The sequence below is a fragment of the Zosterops lateralis genome (assembly GCF_965231275.1).
Source record: "Zosterops lateralis genome assembly, chromosome: Z".
In the NCBI taxonomy this organism is placed as follows: Eukaryota; Metazoa; Chordata; class Aves; order Passeriformes; family Zosteropidae; genus Zosterops; species Zosterops lateralis.
Window position 1 is genome coordinate 44,548,033 of NC_139800.1, and position 19,263 is coordinate 44,567,295.

Here is a 19,263-nt window from a genome sequence, read left to right on the forward strand (position 1 = left end):
TTCCCTTAGTAGTTGGTGCTGATAGCCAGAATAGAACATTGCATTTTTTTCTGGACTCCACAATGGTCTGTGGGTGAATTTGCTCCAGATGGATGACCCTGAGCTTCTTCTTGCTCTCAGCAGTGAAAATATGTGGGTGATATTATTTCTGCTGGCATTGTGTTGAACTAATTAATCCTTGTTTTTTTTTTCCAAAGAACTGAGGTATGTAGATCTTGTTCTTGCACCATAACTGAATTTTTTTCCCAAATTCAGGAAGAATATGTGGTGGTGAAACAATCAGTATGAGCCCATGCTTGGCTGTTTGTAAAGGCTGGATTACTTGCCAGTTTGGTCTGGAGAGGTCTCTACATGCATGATTTTTGGTGTCTATGTGATGATTTTTAGTCTCTCCATGGGTGATGCATACTTATCTACCCTTCTGTGATTGGTCAGGTACACCTCAGCATTCCATGTTTCTTTACCTTCAATATTGTTCACCTGTCCTACACAGTTGTAGCCTATTAGGGATGAGGCTCGGCCGTAGACCCATTCCCAATCACTACAAAATATATGCATACAGGTTTTCTCTACTACCATACTACTTTGTTTCCTATCGTGGCAGTGTGCAAACACCCTTCTAATCTGTACTCTCTGTATGATATGGTTTTAGTTTAGGTTTAGGTGACTCAAGACATTTCTATAGTCACATGCCCAGTCCATCTCCTGGAAAGGTGTTATTGGACTGGAAATGAAGCAGTACATTTAGGCACAGTTCATCTTGCACCACCAATGACTTGAAGTAGCATTAAAACAACTATGCTGTGAGGTACACATCCTATTATGTCCAAGAGTGTTAGCCCATGAAGAAAATAATATGGCAGAGAAGGAAAATGAATCCATCTAAACCACTAGCTAAATCCACTTCATGTCATGGATAAGTTATTTTATTCCAGTGATTCTGGCTGCTGATTCTGCATGACTTCAACTCCTTTGGCTTCAATGTAATTTTAGCCTTTGCTTAAATGAATTTGAACTGAAGCTGGTGTGAAAATAAAAAAGTCTTAGCAAATTTGTGACTTGTACTCTTTCAGAATTTATATCTTTTGTTTGCTTGTTTATTTTTTTTCCTTTGCAACTAATTATTTCAGGAACAGGTGGCAGGGGAGAAGGTGAATGCTTCTATAAAGATGTCTTCAATCTCAGCCATTTAAAAAGCAATTAATTGTAATCTCCTCTAATTTATTAACTTGTGTAGGGTTTAGTATCACGAAATATTCACAAGAGCTGAACAGGGAATTCAGCAACAACGAACTATCTGTATGCACTTGACTGAATGTTCAGTTTATTAAACTATATCTGTAGTACAATGTGAAGACACTGCACTGTGTAAAATGATGCGACCTCAGATGTTTTACTCTGTCTTTTTAGTCATTGAGATGTCTCAGTGTTCCTCTCTTTTTCCTTGGGGCCATTTTTACTTCATTGCTCAACTATTAATTTCTCCTATTACAGATAGGCAGAAAAATTATGAAAAAACACTAGGCAGGATCCAGCCAGGGTACTGGAAGAAGAAAACCTATATCTATGAAATATGGGTGTTTTAATTTTATCATTAATTTTTCAGGAAAGAGAGCAGAATGTACACCTATAGCCAAAGATACACCAGCTGCAAGGACTGACAGCAGCTGGTAGGGTCTCATGTACCACATGCTGCTCTACTTTGCTTCTATGGTACCACCTCATTGTCACAGCTCGGTGCTTTATTTTGCTGTATGTGTTTGTGAGTTCACTACTTGCGACACCTCAGGGTTTTTTCCTGTTGCATGTGGATGCCAGCAACCGTTAGCAAAATACCATAAGGCTTGATCTTCTGTATGTCCAAAATGCAACAAGAAGGATTTTCCATGGACCCAGCAGCACTTTTATTGGTTATTCTAGCTGTACAATTGGCCAGGCCACAGAAGTGGACAAGGAGGGTATGGGGCAGGGAAGCCAACATAAAAGATGGAGCAATCCTTACAGGTTTATGATTGTAGGTTTCATAAGCAGAGCTGTTCAGGCTGCGAACTCCCAGTGCTCACCATATGGAAACCTTCAGGAAAAAAAGACCCTGTTGGTGGTAGTACATCATCATTGGCTGCTGCCTTAGTCTTGATATTTAGGCAGATCTGACAATGTCACCCCCACTAGTCACAGTAACAAAAGGCAATGGGACCTGAAAGCACTGGAAGAATGGTGGCCACCCAGAAGGATTTCTGGGGAGTAAGGAATTCTGGCATGCTGTGGCCAGTGCTGATAAGCCTCTGACTGAGAGGGACAAAACCAGGTAGATCTTCTTGGAAGCTAGCATAAATAGAATCACAGGATCATTAGGGTTGGAAAAAGCCTCTAAGATCACTGAGATCTAAGATCACTGAGTCCAGGTACTGCTGTGCTCTGTGTGTCACCTCTGCAGCAGTCTGGTCACAGACCTGGGGTCATTGCAACCCATTTCCCAGTGTGTCTCCAGTTGTCTGAGATCTCTGCAAACTGCATGGTGCTGCCTGTCTCTCTTTGAGCATGGGGCATAGTCAGAGGGTAAGGTTCTGCAGCACCAGTATCCCTTGTTTTAATACACCTATCGAAAGCCCAGTTTCGTGATAATGTACTGAGGAGACAGAGCAGCATCTCCTGGAAGATGGGAAATAGGCAAAGAAGAACACCCTTTTCTAGATCTAACACTCTTTTTTTTTTTTGCATCAGGAACTGGACAAATATTTGTGTGCTTTCACTCAGCCAGTGAGTCAAAGATAGGAATGCAGGACCTGTTCTTGTCCTGGGCTCACATACTGGCTTTGTGTATATCCCTGCTACAACTTGACTGTCCATGCCATGGGCATAAAGGAGGGTGGGGAAAGGAAACTTTGGCCAACCAGGGGGAAAGTCCTTCTTGAGCGCAGCCAGGAGCATAAGGCTGGCTCTGAAGTGGATGTCTGTGGCCACTACTTGTGCTTGCAAGAATAGGGGCTGACAAAATGGTCAGAGCTGCCTTTAACAGGGTCATGGAAAAGCAGCATGGCCACTGCTGAGTGAAAAGTAGGGAGTCTGCCCTCGCAGGACTTCTTCAGTACTGGCACTCAGCTTTGCTCTCTGGCTTGGCTCCTGGCAGTGGTCTCTTGGGGTTTTGAATCCTCTGCTTCTTGGACGTCGGAGTGAGCAGGACTGGGAAATAATCAGCACCTTGGAAATGTTCTCCACTGATGCACTAATTCTTGTGTAAGTGTTTGCCTCAGTGCACCTAACAGCTGGACACAGGATGGGGGAACCCACAAAAACAGTGGTGGTTGCCTCTGGGATATCCTGTAGTTTAGTTACAGGCTTTGTTATTTCTACTTGTGTGATCTAAGCCTATTATTTGCAAATCTCTCTGCATCCGTGTTATTATGAGAGTGGAATTACTCACCTGCCCATCCACCAAGCCATTAAGTGTTTGAGACATAGCCTAAAATTTCCATTTATGACTTCTCCTTCTGAAATGAAGTTCTGCTCCTTGAAGTCCTGATCCCTGAAACTGTATGAGATTCTTGCCTTCCTCAGAGACTTCTCCTACACCCAGTTTGCACTCATCCACAAATATTGCTAGGCAAGTGTGTAATTTCACCTAATCATTGCATGTTCACCTTCCGGGGAAGTTCAGGGACTGTCTCGGTGGCATGCAGGCTCCACATCAACACCAAGCTGTAGATGCTTTACTCATTATTCATTCTCAAATGGTGAAAGCAAGTGACTCAACTCCTAAATGTTTCCTACTGAGCTTAACCGAGTAACACTTGGGAGGAGAAAAGCTCCTGTTTGGCTCCACCTCGCTTTCAGCTGCAAAAGACCATCTGAAGAACAGTGACAGCCTTTATGATCTTTCCATCTCACCAACCCACTGGAGTAGTTAGGTTTTCCTTTTTGTTGCCAGTAGGTGGCATTGCTTACTCTCTTAAATGCCCAAAAGTTCAGCAATACATTTGGCCAAGCCTTAAGAAGTAGTTGGAAAATCACGGCCCTTCCCAACATTGCAACAGCTTCCAAATCCAGCATGTAAATTTTGGCTGGAAATCAGTCTGGTTTCTATCCCCAAGAGAAATGAAGCTGTGTTAGCGCTTCCCTGCTGAAATTACAGGAGCAAAAGAACTAGGTACTTTTATGCCGTAACATGGTAAATTTGTGAACAAGGTCACATGACTATGATATGATAGAACAGCAGTTCATAATCTTGCCACTTCTGCAGTGGTGTGCTGATGCAGTCTGATCAATGGAGCCTTACCACTGGCAATTGCAACTCCATCTTGTGCTGGGTTGTCAGCAATTGCAATCATGTTATGTCACTCCATTACACAGATTGACAAAAATGTGGCCTTGCCATCTTTCTCCCAATGGATAACCATTTCCTGTCCTGCAAATATAGCACATGGGAAATAATCTCTTTGTAATAATAAGACTGGAGAGATTTTTCCAAGTGGATGTTGACAGTTTCTGGCACTGCAAATGCAGCTTTGCTAAGAACCAGCACTCCAGGAAAGACAGATTGGCAGGCTAGAGATGGCTATGGTGTCATCACAGGAGTTGACTCCCTACAGGCTACTGGAAGAGGGGTGGTGTATGAGGAGAAAGGCAAGCAGCACAAAGGCAATTGGAAGTCTAAGTGCGAACTGCCTTCAATGTTGTCTCGCATCCAGGAAAAATTACACAGATACATACATGACTCCAGGGTAAACTTCAGTGTCTCTTATTTCTTTAGGGGCAAGGAGTCTCCTGGAGAACTCAGAGAACTCGACACCACTAGATTAGATTTATAAGCAGATATTCTTTGGCTGTTCATGAGAGGACATGGATATGTCCTGAAATGGATAGGATATGTGACATGGCCTAGATCACCCTGGACTCCTGTCTCAAGCAAAGGGCTAACTATCCATTTCTATGTCACCATTGGCACGTTGGGATGTGCACATTGCACATGCGCATGTGTTGTCCTCTGAGCATGCTGATGGGAGACTGTGTAATTCACCTTCTGCCAGAGGACAGTGCACAAAAATGTTGAGCATCTGAATGAGAACCAGGTCCAATTTGGCTCTGGAACACTGCACAGCACCACATGCCAGTGCTTTACCTCCAGTAATCAGGATGACTCTGCCTTTCTTTGCACAGCAGGTAGACCACTATTTTCTGAACTGTGCATGGCAGCTGACATAAATATGGAATATTGGGCAAATATGGAATATTGATTGCATATCATGCAATCTGCCCATGATAAAGGCAGACAGGCCATTCCTGGCTCTACACTGGTCTTCTCCTACTACATGCTGTCCCTATTTTCTGATTAGGAACGGCTTGTTGTGGTGCATATCTCCTCTTTCAAGAGTTCAAATAGCTCTAATGGACTAGGTCTTACATAATCTCTCCTGTGCCACTGGGAGCTTTGATCTATCCTAGTGAGATGCCACACTTGGTCTTGATGGAGTAGGAGTGTGGCTTATCTGGAAGGGGAACCTAATGTGGAAAGCATCAGGAATTCCTGAGAACAGAGACAGTGATTTTAGGACCTTTTTCTCTTTACCTGTATCTGAAAGGTTTTAGGTTCTACCTCTTGCCTCCAATTGCTAACAAGAGGTGATGATTTTGGCCCTTGAACATCAGCTGTGCAGCAAGAGCAAGGCATGGGGAATACATTTCCTTATCAGATGACTGTTATCAAATACCTTTCAGTTTGTTTCATAATATTCCTTTGTTCCAGAATGAAGACTCCTGAGTGACGAATATAATTAGCATCAGGTGATGTTCACTGTGAATTAAATGATTTTTGATTCCATTGTATATTATTTGTAGAGAGCCTACTTACATTACATTTTCATGTTTTATTTTTAAATTGTGGCAAAGCATTGGAGTCTATTCTTCTTGGAAAGTGATGTATGACAAGCTGTGGGACGTTCTCCCAAGTGAATTCAGACTGTCTTCTTATGTAGTCACTTCACCATTTTTGGTTGCTGACTCTCAAAGAAAATTTTAGGGTGATTCAGATTCCTAAACACATGTACCCAGCAACATTTTAGATATTCCTAAGGTGTCCAAACCCTCCGCTCAAAATAGGCAGACTGGATATGGCACCTGTGGGCCCACAGGATTCACAGACTATTGATTGCAAGGTACAGCTTACCAAAGCTAGCCCTTTGATATACATTATGATTTTTTTCTTGCATATTTTTGTTCTCTGATCTTGGAGGAGTTACGAGGAAATTAGCCCCCATGGCTCATATTTTCCATATTCTATGTCATGCCCATTTTTTTTGTCTACAGCTGGGGAATCCAGCTCCTCCACCTGTGGCCATAATGCTCTTGGCTCCAGATCTCACTGGTCAGTCTTCGGTGGATGGGCCTTTTCCTTTGATTAAGAGAGTCCTGAGGGAGCAGCAGCAGCACAAAACACATGATGTCTCCTACTCAGACTTGGCTGGGAGCCTGTTCTGCTCTTTGATATGTCCAGAATACACATCTCCTTAGGACCTCTCTTGAGTCCTGAAAATTAAAAAAGAAACCACCCAGCAGCAGAAAATGACAAATTGTTCTAACATTGTGTCCCTGAAAGACACTGTGACTATTGGATTTGCAGCCAATGGGTATTTCTACATTAGAAGAAAGAAGAAGCTGGTCAGGATACACCACAGAGAAGGGCCTTGGGGTTTTTTTGTACCTCTAGTCAATGAACTCCAAAAATCTTTTCTTCCATTTATAGCCTGTTAGTAAGCACTGGCATTGACCTGAGTTGTGCCAGATACTGCTGGTTGTGCTATGCTGGAAATTGGAGGCTCTGTCTGGAACCGGGATCCTCTTTCTACTATTTTCACATTATAGACACATAGTGAAACAGTTTTTCAATGTCCACGAGGTCTAGTTTTCTTGACCACAAAATCACAGACACAACTTCTTATCAAATCACTCCATGAGCAAAGGAGTTCCTTTGGACTAGGTTTCAAGGGTTTTTCTCCTCCAGCTCAGGAGTAAGTCGTTCTGAGGCCATATTGCTATTGCTAAGGAGTTGCCATGGCTGTGTTTGGCAAAGAGCTGTGTGTTTTCAGAGCAGTGCAAGAATGCACATTGAATATCACTGTGATTGCTCTGCTCCTAGAAATACCAGTTGGCCAAGAACCTCAGCTGTGTAGTGCTGTGGAGCTCCATGTGTCTTCCACAGAGTTTGACAGATCAAAGACCCAAGGGAGGAAACAGATATAGCAAAGTGTTTCACCTATCTTGATAGTGTTTGTGGCCCTAGAGTGGGAGAAAGTGGTACAAAATCTTTTGTCCATAATGAACATTACTTGATGCCCCTGTGTTGGGGGTTTAGTGACCGAGGTCTTTAAGATTAGGTTTGAAATTAAAATTTGCCCTATGCTATCCTGTCTCCTTCCAGGGTCATGTCATATAGTCTTTCAGCACCTTTTTAGGACTGTATGAATGTATTTCAGTTCCTGAGGGCCACAAATTCTTCAACAGCTCACTAGAAAAAAAAATACCCAGTGTTCACTGAAAAGCCACATCTGTTCCTTCCTGCAGACTGAAATGTCCATAACCAAGACCTGCAGGGGATGCCTCTGAGAAAAGATATGAGACAGAATTACTCCAGAGAATTTTACAATCTCAATATTGAACATGATACCTAAACTGAAGGTAGGATTTGGGATTACTTGCTTTAAGACAGGGATTGCTTGCTTCAAGTAGCTTTAAGGCTTAAACTGTGTTTTATCCACAATATAGGAAGTTGTCTGGGGTCAATTTGGTTATGGTGAGAACCTGATGGCTGAAAGAGAGCTGCAGAATGTAAAATGGTAGATTGTTCTAACATTGTGTGTTAGATACTGATCAACCCCATTAGAATAAATTCTCCCACAGCAAGTGACCTTCCTGAGGCAAAAACATATTAAAAATATTTCTTGAACTTCTTAGCTTGCATTTAATTTGAGTAATAATGAAGAAAATTTAAAATAGATCAAGACTAGCAATATGTTTCATAATTTGTGTAATACTGTCTTTTCCTAACTGTACACTAGGGATGAATGGTAGTTTATGTCCTATTGCAAAATTAACCAATTTATGCTGTTCTTTCCTGAATTTTCACAACAGTCTGGTTACTTCTGTAGCACAATGATGGTCTTCTGTCTGAAGATTTTTTTCTTTCACATCTCACTGCTTATGATACAGACCTATGGGAATACCTGTCCCCTTTTGCCTTTAACTTGCTGTCTTGTAAGTAGCTGCCAAGAGCATTCTTCCTTTATATTTTGTATCTAATGAGGTATGTATTGGGGCTGAAAACTCTTTTTTAATTTCTTAGTATTTCCCCTGCTCTCATCTGGTATAACAGAAATGCTCTTGAGCTCCTTGTGGAGGGCATGGAAAGCCAGCAAGAGATCTTTCAGAACTGTGTGTCCTGTCAACACTCATGTCTAAACACCCAATCTGGAACATACAGGAACTCCCATGCTTTTCCTGCAGACAGTTCCTTCCTTAATGGCCTGTTTGCTTTTGATACTGTATAGTGTTGTGGAATTCTTCTATAATAGTTAATGGGTTTAGGTGCCCAGTTTAGAAATAAATGGGTGTTAAGGGTTCCCCTATGAAACTGTGAAACTTCTCATCTCTCAGGATGAGATCTGCGTCTTGACATCCAATTTCACACAGAATACAGTGGGAGAACTCTTTGAGTTTGATGAGGCTCTAAAATTGCTTTGTTTTCCAGCTCATCAAATCCTGTGTGTAATCTAAGAAAAACAACGGGAATTTTCCTTTGGCTGAATTAGAGCTTGTGTTTGACTTGCTGGGGGTTGAACTATATACTTGAGGGACAAGGAGCAAGGGAAAAATTTAGAAAGAAACTGCCAAAAGCTGGTGGTAGGGACTTGAGTAGGTGGAGAGATAGCAACAGTCATCTTTCTCCCAGAGAGTGGTTCCAGTTGATTCTTTTGGAGTTCCCATGGCTGAACATGTGAGTGGGAAGGGCTGTGGTGCTGGCTGCTTGCCATGGCACTTAGGGGCTTGGAAGGGTCTAAAGTGGTCAGTACTGGCCCTCTGTGGGGGAAGAGGGGGAAAAGCATGCAAGACATGATACTCAGACATGTTTTCTGCTTATTTCTCAGCAGACCTCACTGGGTGGTCTTCAGTCAACCAAAGTCTTATAAGGTTGACATGTTTCCTGTCAGGATGCACAGAAATGCTTTGCTGTAGTAAGTCTATGCTAGATCAGGACATTTCTGTGTAAGCACATAAAGCACTTCGGAGGCCCTCCTTGAAACCCTGATGAGGTTTCACAGAGAAGGTATCCGATAACCAAGTGAGTTGCCTCCATGTGCCCATGTGGAAACAGATACAAACACTTGAAAAAATCAAAATGCCCAGACCCAATAAATGAATGAGAAGCCTCAGAAGGTGGTGAGGACATGCTGCAGCTGTATTCAAGGAGTAGTTTTACAACGGAGTGTTTTCAGTCTATGGTGTGCACATCAACCCTGCCTCAAACATTTGTCTCCAAAGCCACACCAGCTCCCAGATTCACCACAGAGAGATGGAATTTGCAGGATGTAGATAATCATCTGTGGTGGATGCTGAGTTCCATTTAGCAATCACTTGGCAAGGCTGGCTACACTGCAAGCATAGTTAATGCAATTTCAACTGTATACTCTCTCCAGGGTATTGTGCCATGCAGGAAAGGTCTCTAACTTTTTAAAAGGTCATGACTGAACTCCCGAGAGAATGAGATAGCCCTTCTCTGTCCTTGGGGAAGAGGTTAATTATCCAGTCGATGTGGGTGTAGATAGAGAAAGGATGGTGTAAGGTCTTGGAAAAAAGTCAGGCTGGGGTTTAAGCAAGTTCAAGGCTAGAGGGGAATGGGCCTGATTCTCTTGGGTTTTTATGCAGTCATTTACTAAGATGGTTTACCCAAGTGCAAAGACCCTTAAGCAGAAGTTTGGCTTTACTGTGTTGAAAGAGAAGGATGTTCTTAAGTGAAAACAAGGCAGGAAAAAAATGATTAGCACAAGTAAAAATTAGAAAAAGGGGTGTATTCCTGCAATACAGATCTCTATGAGAACAGATGAAAGAGGGCTTTTTTTACATGAGGAAGAACTCAAAACCTGAATTTACAATGTATTTATTTTTATTCTCAGTAGGATTTTTAGATTTAGCAAGAAACAATCCCTTTTTCATGTCCCCTGGTTGATCACATATCTGGAGTGTTTTAAAAATGAGACATCTTTCCAGCTTGTGTAGCCATAACACACAAAGTTAATGAATTGATCCTTCTTGAATTCGTGTTAGGTAGATGGGAAGCCACTTTTGTGCTATACAGATGTTGTAAGAATTATTTGCCATAGAAACTGGCAACTATCTGCATGAATCTTCTATTCCTTTTTAGAGTTGGAGTTGCTGGAACTTCAGAATCTTTTTTTTGATGGCACATTTCACAAATGTTGGTGTATGCACCGCAGGACTTCTTGTAGACAACAGGGGCTGATGGATGGACCAGGCTGTACTACTCTATGTGTAGTCCAAAATTTTGCCTCCAAAATAGGTGCTTAGGGGAGAGCTGGCAGGTACACCACTCTACTTGACTAACACTAGTTAGTCAGCTGACACAAAGGAGTATGTGCCTCCAGACACATTGGATTCATCAGCTGTTTTATACTTCACGTGATCCTGGAGGCCATAACCTCCTAGGGAATTGTCCATATAAATTTCACTTACAGTTTCAGGATGCAAGAGTTGTCTTACTGCAGATTGTTTTCTTTCTCCTCTTCCTGGGGCAACCCGGCCTGCAGAGGTTTTAGAAATTTAGCTTCCACAATGCAAGCTGTGATCATTGGATGACAAGTAGTGAGGAAATATATCATTGCTGTCAGTCTCTTGCTCTCTATGCCTGCATTCAACCATGGTAAAAGAACTGGGGAAGGGCGTTTCTCACTGAGCATCAGCGAATGCAGCAGAAGGAGTAACCAGGCACAGATACACACACTGAACATATTTCAGCAGGTCCCCAGGAGGAAACTAATACTGTTCCCTGCTCAAGTCACTCAATGCTCCCAGCCCTGTGCTTCAACAGCACTAAAACCTGCCAACAGGCTGGGCTGGGAGAAATGAGCCTGTTCTCTTGCAAACCCTATCAGAATCACCAGTAATTCCTCTTCAAGGAGATACTAGGCTTTGTTTCCACACGTGTAAACCCATCGTTGTAGAAGGAGGGCAATCTGGCCAGGAAAAAAGCCATATAGTAAAAGATCTTGTTTCACTGTAAGGAAACCTTCACTGCCAGATATTGCAAAGTTGCTGGTAGCTAATTAGAGCTGACTTAAATGGTATTTAGTGTGTTATTCCAGAAGAAAGCACTTTCTCACAGAGAGCAAATGCAATAATTACACAGGTGCCAAATTATGAATTCTCATTTATATTTTTCATGTATTTGCATTTTCAGACTCTGTTTTCAGAATTCTAATATTTATGCTGACATTATAAAGCTGTGGAAATGACTATATGGTGATATATTTAATTTTTGATAAAAATATATTAAAAATGCTACTTTTTTCCTTCAGACAAATGACAATTGGAAAGAAAAAAAAAAAGAAATTTCTGCCTAAGATCAAACACAAATGCTTCTTAAAACCACCAGTGATCAATAAACTAAACTAAACTAAACTAAACTAAAAGAAAATAAAGCTAAAAAATAGTTCATTATTCAAATTTAATTTCAAGGGTGGGGTGGTCTTTTCCCTTTTTACTTTTTAAAAACAATTTTAAAGGGAGATTATAAACCAGAAATTTTTAAAAATCAGTGTTTTGCTTTAAAAGTGTCAAAACAAAAAGGTTGAATGGAATTGCTTTTTAATCTTGAGCAATTTAGTTAATTCAACCCCAAACTGCAAAATACTGTGATTGAGTCATATCCTAACTTTTCAAAGCCAAGAACTATTTAGGCTGAAAATACTTTGCTGAGCTCTACTTCTGCCTCAAAAGAGGAGCCTGCAGCTGTTTCATCGTGAATTATCCATGGAGCACTGAGTCCTTCCTTTACCATGCCTAATCAGCCCCAAATTTGCCTTAATCCATTAGCTTTGTTTGCTCTGTTGTCTGTCTCTTCTTTATCTTGAGAAGGAATAAAGGTGACAGCCCAGAACCAAACAGTGGACGACTGTCCTCTTCAATTGCTTGCAAAGCAACTCACAGGGTAGTTTTCCCCTCTAATCAAAGTCCTGTAATGCCCCTAAAGCACAAGGAAAGAATTTTTTAAGATCTCCCGTGTGAAAGGAAAACTTTATATAGGAACTGGTTTTACCATGTTCAATAATGGAACTCCTTTCAGGCCATTTTTTTTTCCTTCTACAAAGGTGGTTTGTTTTGTTTTGTTTTGTTTTTTTTGTTTTTTGGGTTTTTTTTTCCTCTCTCAAGACTGTTAAGGAAAAGAAGCACAGGCAAATAAATACAACAATTTACAAAACTCAGTCCTGCTTGGCTGAGATGATAAACCACAATACCCAGATATGAACTACAGAAGGAGTCAGAGAGTGGCTTTCCACTAATTTGCTCATCAACATAAATAAATCATAAAAGAGGGATTAGCAAACAAGAGAAAATCAGTGGCAGCTTATGAACTGTTCACTAGTCCTAAAAGGGGTTGAATCTTTCAGGAATGAGGGCATATTTTATAGAAGCAGGTAGTTTGTGTAAGACTCTCCTTCCAGTCCCACAATTGCTTATGACTCAGAGCTTGCATTACAGATGAGTAAATATTTAGCCTTCATGGCCACAAAGGAGGGTTTGATGTTGAGAATGTTAAACCTTAAAGACCAGAAGGCAAATAAAAATTACCTCAGCATTTGTCCTTTGAAACAAAACAAAGAAAGCCTAGCAGTTTTTAAGCTAGACTCAGTAGTATTATTCTTTCTGCTGTTTGTAATTTCTGTAGTTTCTTCTCAGGCCTGTCAGTTCAACCCCCACACTTCAACCAGAAGTAGGACTTTTAGAAAGCCACACAACATGCATACAGTTGCATGCACCTCTGCTTCTCCTTGTGATGGAACACCACAAGGTATGTGCATGGGCTGCATCCCATTCCCAGCCTCTCACCACATTTTCTGTGGCAGCACTTAGTGTAGGTTTAGTGGCTTTTCTAAGAGCCAAACTCAGGATCACATCTAGGTCAGGACTGCTACTGAAGAGAGTCCTTATTTTGATCTTCAGGATGCATAAGCATCAAGCATCCAAACATCTTCAGAGTGACTGGTAAATGCAGATTTTCTTGGGAAAAGCTGTCTCTGTTAGGAGCTGTGTGAGCATGTGGAAGAGATAGAAAGTTCCTTTTGTTTAGAAATCTGTGCTACAGCTCCTAGATGAGAAAGTGCATGTTTGGACTGGAGGCAAGTTAAGGCATCCAATGAGAGCTGAGTGGTAAGACTGAGCACTAAGAAGGCTGAGGCCATTTGGTAGTCTGTGGGAAATCTTGTGCAAAAGAAAATTTTGTCAGGTTTACATCGAAGTGGCCTCTGGAAAGTGCTTGGAGGAAAAATATAAATCCGCAGTGGAGAGTTAATGATTTCTTTCACTGGAGAGGAAAACCTAGCTCCAGCACACAGGCCTTGGTGCACCGTGGGTGTGTTGGCTGAGGCAGCACCTAACCTGTGGTGTGCTCCTGTGCCCAGCAGGAGCTCAGCTTTGGTCCAGGGGGCTGGTGAGTGGCTGGTGTGAGGGTCCACTTCCAACAGCAAAGCAGACATGTTCTTGGGACCCTCCCACTTAGTCAAAGCTAGTTTTCACTGCCTCTGCAGCCCCACCTCAGTTGTCTGAGTCCACAACACTGTGTTCACTGGGAACTTCATATGATTTTATTTACCCATGAGTTTTACGTTAAAAAAAAAAGTTTATCTTAGGCTGAAAAATGCATTTTTATGTTCCTACATACAAAGGACTGGAAGCCTCAGTTCTTATACCAATATAAAATAATACCTAGGGATGTGAATGACTTTAAATCCTGACACTGGAAAATTTGAGGAAGAAATTCACTCAATAACAAAGGAACTGATATGTCAAAAGAGCTGTATTACCAGAGTTCTCATGGCATCAGACAGATCTAAAATCAAGTTCACGTGTCCCTAATTATTTAACAGGAATTCTTAAAATTCCCTCAGGATAAGTAATTTGAAACAACTCACAAAGCTATTTTGCTTGTTTCCTGGAGCAAATTTATGTCATAGTTTGGTAGTTACAATGTTATCAGCTGTCTTGGAAAAACAGGCCCTGTTAATGTGACCATTACCTAATTCATGCCCGGAGTCTGATCCTTGGAGATTTCTAAGCCTTTTAGTGATCCCTTGAATGGCCTCTTTATAACTTTAAACACTGGGACATTTAGTCAGGTGGCTGCCATAGTAGGAAAACAGGACAGTTTATAAGAATAACCATATTTGTTTGATGTCCTACCATCTGCACAACTGCAGACTTGTATATAAACACACATGACTATTTTTTCACCACTATACATGAAAACAAAAATTACCCAAGACTCTCTGGGAGATGGGAGCGTGAAGGAGATGAAGGTACTGGTGGAGCCTGATATCTGTGTCTTCCAGAGGAGATGGAGGCAGAAAATTCTTTTCCCTCTTTTCCATTTTTTTTTTTAATTCTGGTTTTACATCCCTTAGGAAGGCCATTAAGTGGAGGGGCCTGTCCTGCTGAGGGCAGTCTGTGCTTTGGGTTTCTTTATGCTCCTCACTTTGTACATGGCCTTGGGGCAGGCCATTTCAATCTTTGGTGCCTCAGCTTCTCACTCTCCTGTAAAGTCTTTACACATGGCCTCAGGGGTTGCAGAGGGTGGTTTCCTCTCACCCAGATCCCACTGCTGCCTGCTAGGATCCCATGGAAGTGCTGAGAAATGGCCACAGTGAGTCAGGAGGAAGGTGGTGTCAGAGACCATCAAATCAGCCAAGTTTCCATCAGCTCTGTGTGTGCTCTGGCTGGTGAAGAGGACCATGAAGTGGACTGGCTGTACTTTCTGCTTCCAAGGCTGCCCTTGATATGCAGAGATGATGCCCCTGGACTCCAGCAGGAGCTGGAACATGCCTATTCTGTGGTGTATTGTGCGGCAATGTCTTCAATGACAGGCACATGACTTGCACAGTAAATGTGACAAACTGAGCACTTTACAATTTTAAAAACAGAGAAAGGCTTTGCCAGATTTGTGGCTGTAGCTGACAATCATGCCATCATTTGGTGCCCTGGAGGCCAAGTTGATGTACTTGATGCCTACCTCCCTCAAAGCTGTCTCTAAAAAAGAGGCCCCCAGGGAAAATGTGATTTTCCAACCTGAAGAATCCTGTCTGTGGGGTCTGAAGACTTCCATGACCAGGGACTCAGATTAGCCATTTTTCAGGTTTCTCCTGTAGTTTGCATTGTGTTTGGACTTGAGGTGAGAATAGTGAGATCTTATTGCTGTGGTCCTTGTCCTTCCTCTCCCCTTCTCCTCTTTCTTGTGTCTCCTCTTTGTTGCCTTCTCTTAGTTTTGGCAAGAGTATCTGTGGGACATGACCACAGCTGCACATGTTCCTGAAAATGTCAGCATACTTGTCAAGAATGGTGAAGTAATACAATGAAAGAAGTAGGTGGAAATAAATACTATTTCTTGTTTGATTACTTGTGGCAAATAGAAGAGATCAGTCAGAGAAATTTTACTGTGTGTATGTAAACTCAGCCTGTTTTCTGGTCATGGTTTGAAGGCAGATCATGAACTGAGCTCAGGCTTTCCTTGAAATCTTTTAAACCTCCATGGGAAGTAAAATTGATAACTATAAAGGTTAGGAACACAAAATCACTGCAGGATTTCTCTGTAGTTCCTGGAGGCACTGCAAAAGTGTGCTTTGACTGCAGGCGGGCTGAGCTGTCCTTTGGGGAGCACATTTTCACTCCATGAGTACCAGGTTTGGATGTCCACAGCAGGAGTGTTGGGCCAAGGGGGTGTTTTTACTTACCAGTTGCAAAACTCCAGAGAAGCAATGCTAAGTCAGCTGAAACTTTAAATGAAAATTAAAACAAATCCCCTTTGGGATGAGATGGAAATGTCAGCCCAAGGATGAATCTGTTCTCAGTAAGTTGCAAGCAACTAATGGAGATACAAGTTGGAATCCAGCCTTGGCTGCACCACACACCATCTGTCAACCTTGTAGAGTGAAATAAAGGAAAAGCAGAGAGCCTACAATTATCCTCTCCCTCGTTGGATAGCCCAGAGGCCAGAGAAGTGGATTCTCTTCCCTGATACATTCCTTGTGATGGAAATGACACATTCATTTTCCCACAGTGGTGTTGCTGTGCATTGCTCTCTCATCCTACTCACTCTCCCCTTGGCAAGCAGGAACACAGGCTGCCAGGCTGGGACCTGTGTGAGAAGGCTCTCTTCCCAGGGCTAGAGATAAAGATGTAGCAAGTTGCAGGAGAAGAACATGAGAGAACAGGGGATGCTGAAGCCTCTCTACCAGGCACACGGGTGGCAAAATGCAGGAACTTGTTTCTGCCCTTACAGACACCTGAACATTGCTACTACTGAGCACTTTCAGTCAGGCAAAATCTCTTCTCTCTCTCCTTCTCCCCCATGCCCTTGCACATTTTCGTAACCTCACAAAAGTTTCAGACAACGTCATCTTTAACCTACTGCAGGCAGGACTTGGGAGCCACATGAGCAATAGCAAGAGAGGACCACAGTTGGTCAGAACACCAGCCCCATGGCCAATGAATGGGGGACTTGGACTACACTCCCCTCCAAACCACCCCAAACAGGGTGCTGGAATGTCTCTCCCTTGGCACTGCATTTTGAAAGATGTGTCTGGCAAGACAGCTAGCTGACTTTGGCAGGCACTACCATTAGTGTGATAATTAATTAAAGAGCAGTTGAGAAAATCACAGCATGAGATTACTCCACAAATCACTACCAGAGCAGAGCATCCTTCTCTATTCCATATCTCTATTTTTTTAAGGAATTAGTGGCTTACATAGTGCCCTGGAAATAAGAGAGTGGGATGAAGAGGAATGAATCCTTGTGCTAATCAGTTAGAGGACCTTGTCTGTGAGATAAGACAACCTGGGAACAGAACAGCAAGTGATATCACAGCAATAGAAAGGACAAATATCTCAAGACATAACAGCTAAAGGTTGTTTTACACAAGCCTCTTGTTTCCTATGTGACACCAAAGACTAGAAGAACCTCTCTGTGAAACAGGAAAGTTAGGAAGAACAGGTGTCCTGTCTATTGCAGTCAGAGCTGCAGCTGCTGCATAGCTCCCCATATTTCTGTGTCTTCAGCTGGGCTCTTCCAGGTACTTACAGTTGCTAGTAAAGGCATGCATGTTGTGCTCCTAAGCAGACACCCAGGTTTGTTCCTGCTACCACCTTTCCCACTACTGCCCATTTAGAGAGATTGAGGATAACCACTTCAAACAGGCTTTAGTGCAATTGCAGCCATCACCTGCCTGCACACCTGCCTGTCACTAGGCTGTCCCTGCCCCTACTGAAAGACACCTGTGGTCCTCGCTCACTGCCAGTGTGGAAAAGCAGGCAAATACTGGGCCACAAAAAGGGCTTGTTGATGAATGTAGGTGGGACAAGCTCAATAGTCACCCTCAAGCCCCTGGGTGTCTTGATGTTGTGTTACTCCTTACTTGAAGCAAAGAGGCTCAGCCCAGGACAAGAGGACTTCTGCTGCGTATAAAATTATTGCTGTAGCCCAGTTACTGGTTACTGAACTAGGCAGGGAAGAGCAATTTTTTTATTATCAAACTGGAGTTTCATTAAAACATGACTGATTTTCAGAAAAATACATTAAAAATAACCATTTCACAGATATCTTTGAACAAACTAAAAGTAGGAGAAAAGGATCCTTTTTTGTTTGTTTCTTTGAACTTATTAGTGCGGAAATCATCTGGAAACTTACACTGACTTTTTGGTTTTATTTTCACTATTTTTCTTCTGGGTGGGGAAAGAAAAAATTCGAATATCTACAGAAAGAAAGAAAGAAAGAAAAAAAAAAAAAAAGACTTCTTACTTGTATTTCCTAGTCAGAAGGAGACCAGAATGTTTTCTGCTTGTTTCTAAGCAGATACTTTAGTTGGAAGATTTCTCACCCTCAGTTATAAAATCTTTTATGTTAAAGGAGTACCAAAACATTCAAAGTGTCATGTTATGTCACCCCCCTTCTGTTCTCACTGTGCTTCAAGCTCTCTTTGGAGCATTGTTGTGGAAACTAAATTTCTGGTTTGTTCTCCCTCTTGCTTGTTGTATGAGGCCAGTGAGTTTGCTTGGGGTTTGGCACAGCTGCATCACAATGCTGTCCACGTTGTGTTGGAGACACTTCTGGGCTTGTTTTCACTTTAACCTTCTACATGGTCTGTGGGTGCAAGTACCAGTCTAGTTACGCAAGTTCTCTCTCCAAAGTCCAGGCTTTCCCCAGTCCTAATTAGAAGCAATGTATTTCAGCTCTTACTATAGTACCTTCTACCCAGTTTGGAGTCCCTGAATATTATAAATCAGGCTCTGTTTTACAGACAGTTTTGCTTTCCTCTCTAGGATTATGTATTTCACAGAGGAAGAAGAACTCAAGATTGCACTGAAGCACCTTGAGTTGATGCCATGAAGCTTCTTTTCCATCCAATCACAATTATCTGCAAGGGAAAAACGGTTTTTAAGTGTTGGAAAATGTGCTGTGTCCCATCTATTTCAGATTATTTTACATCTGAGTTCACAACAGACTTAGGCAATTTGTTCAAGATCCAAGAAATCAGAATTATCCCCTTTCCCCCATTTTTCATCACTTGAAAGGGTTTTTTTTAGAATTTTGGTTTTAATCTTCCTTCTTTTAGTTTTCTTTTTTTCCTTGTAGTTTCGTGGATACTTTGCATAACTCTTTCTTAGTGTAACAAATTAGATTTCATTCTCTGTTAATCTGCTGCCTGCCCTTGCTATTGATGGGTTTCACAAAATCTATCAGGAGCTAACTGTAAGTCTGATTACAGCCTGTGGATTTACAGACAGGGCCAGCAATCTATCCAGGGCTGGTGTGCAAAGCACTTCCACTGCTCCTTTCTACCTGATCCTATAAGCAGTTAAAACGACACTACTTCTTTTCCCACAAAATTAATAATATGTAATATTGTAAGCTTTTTTTTTTTTTCTCCTTCTTTTTTTTTTTTTCTTTTTTTCCCCTGCAGTAGCCACGGATGTAGTTGTGCAAATCAGGAG

General features: G+C 41.9%; 1 protein-coding gene across 2 annotated transcripts in view; it reads left to right on the forward strand.

Annotated features, from left to right (window-relative positions):
* Positions 1-19,259, forward strand: part of PSD3 (pleckstrin and Sec7 domain containing 3) — a 142,198-nt gene extending 122,939 nt beyond the window's left edge. Inside the window, exon 17 of one of the 2 annotated variants that reach the window (XM_083882987.1) lies at positions 19,233-19,259. In XM_083882987.1, the coding sequence (XP_083739113.1) occupies positions 19,233-19,235 (3 nt within the window). In that variant the 3' untranslated portion in view covers positions 19,236-19,259. Of the gene's footprint in view, positions 1-7,557; positions 7,626-19,232 lie in introns of those variants that run through there. The other variant, XM_083882986.1, reaches the window with a different exon arrangement.
* The last annotated feature ends 4 nt before the right edge of the window (positions 19,260-19,263 follow it).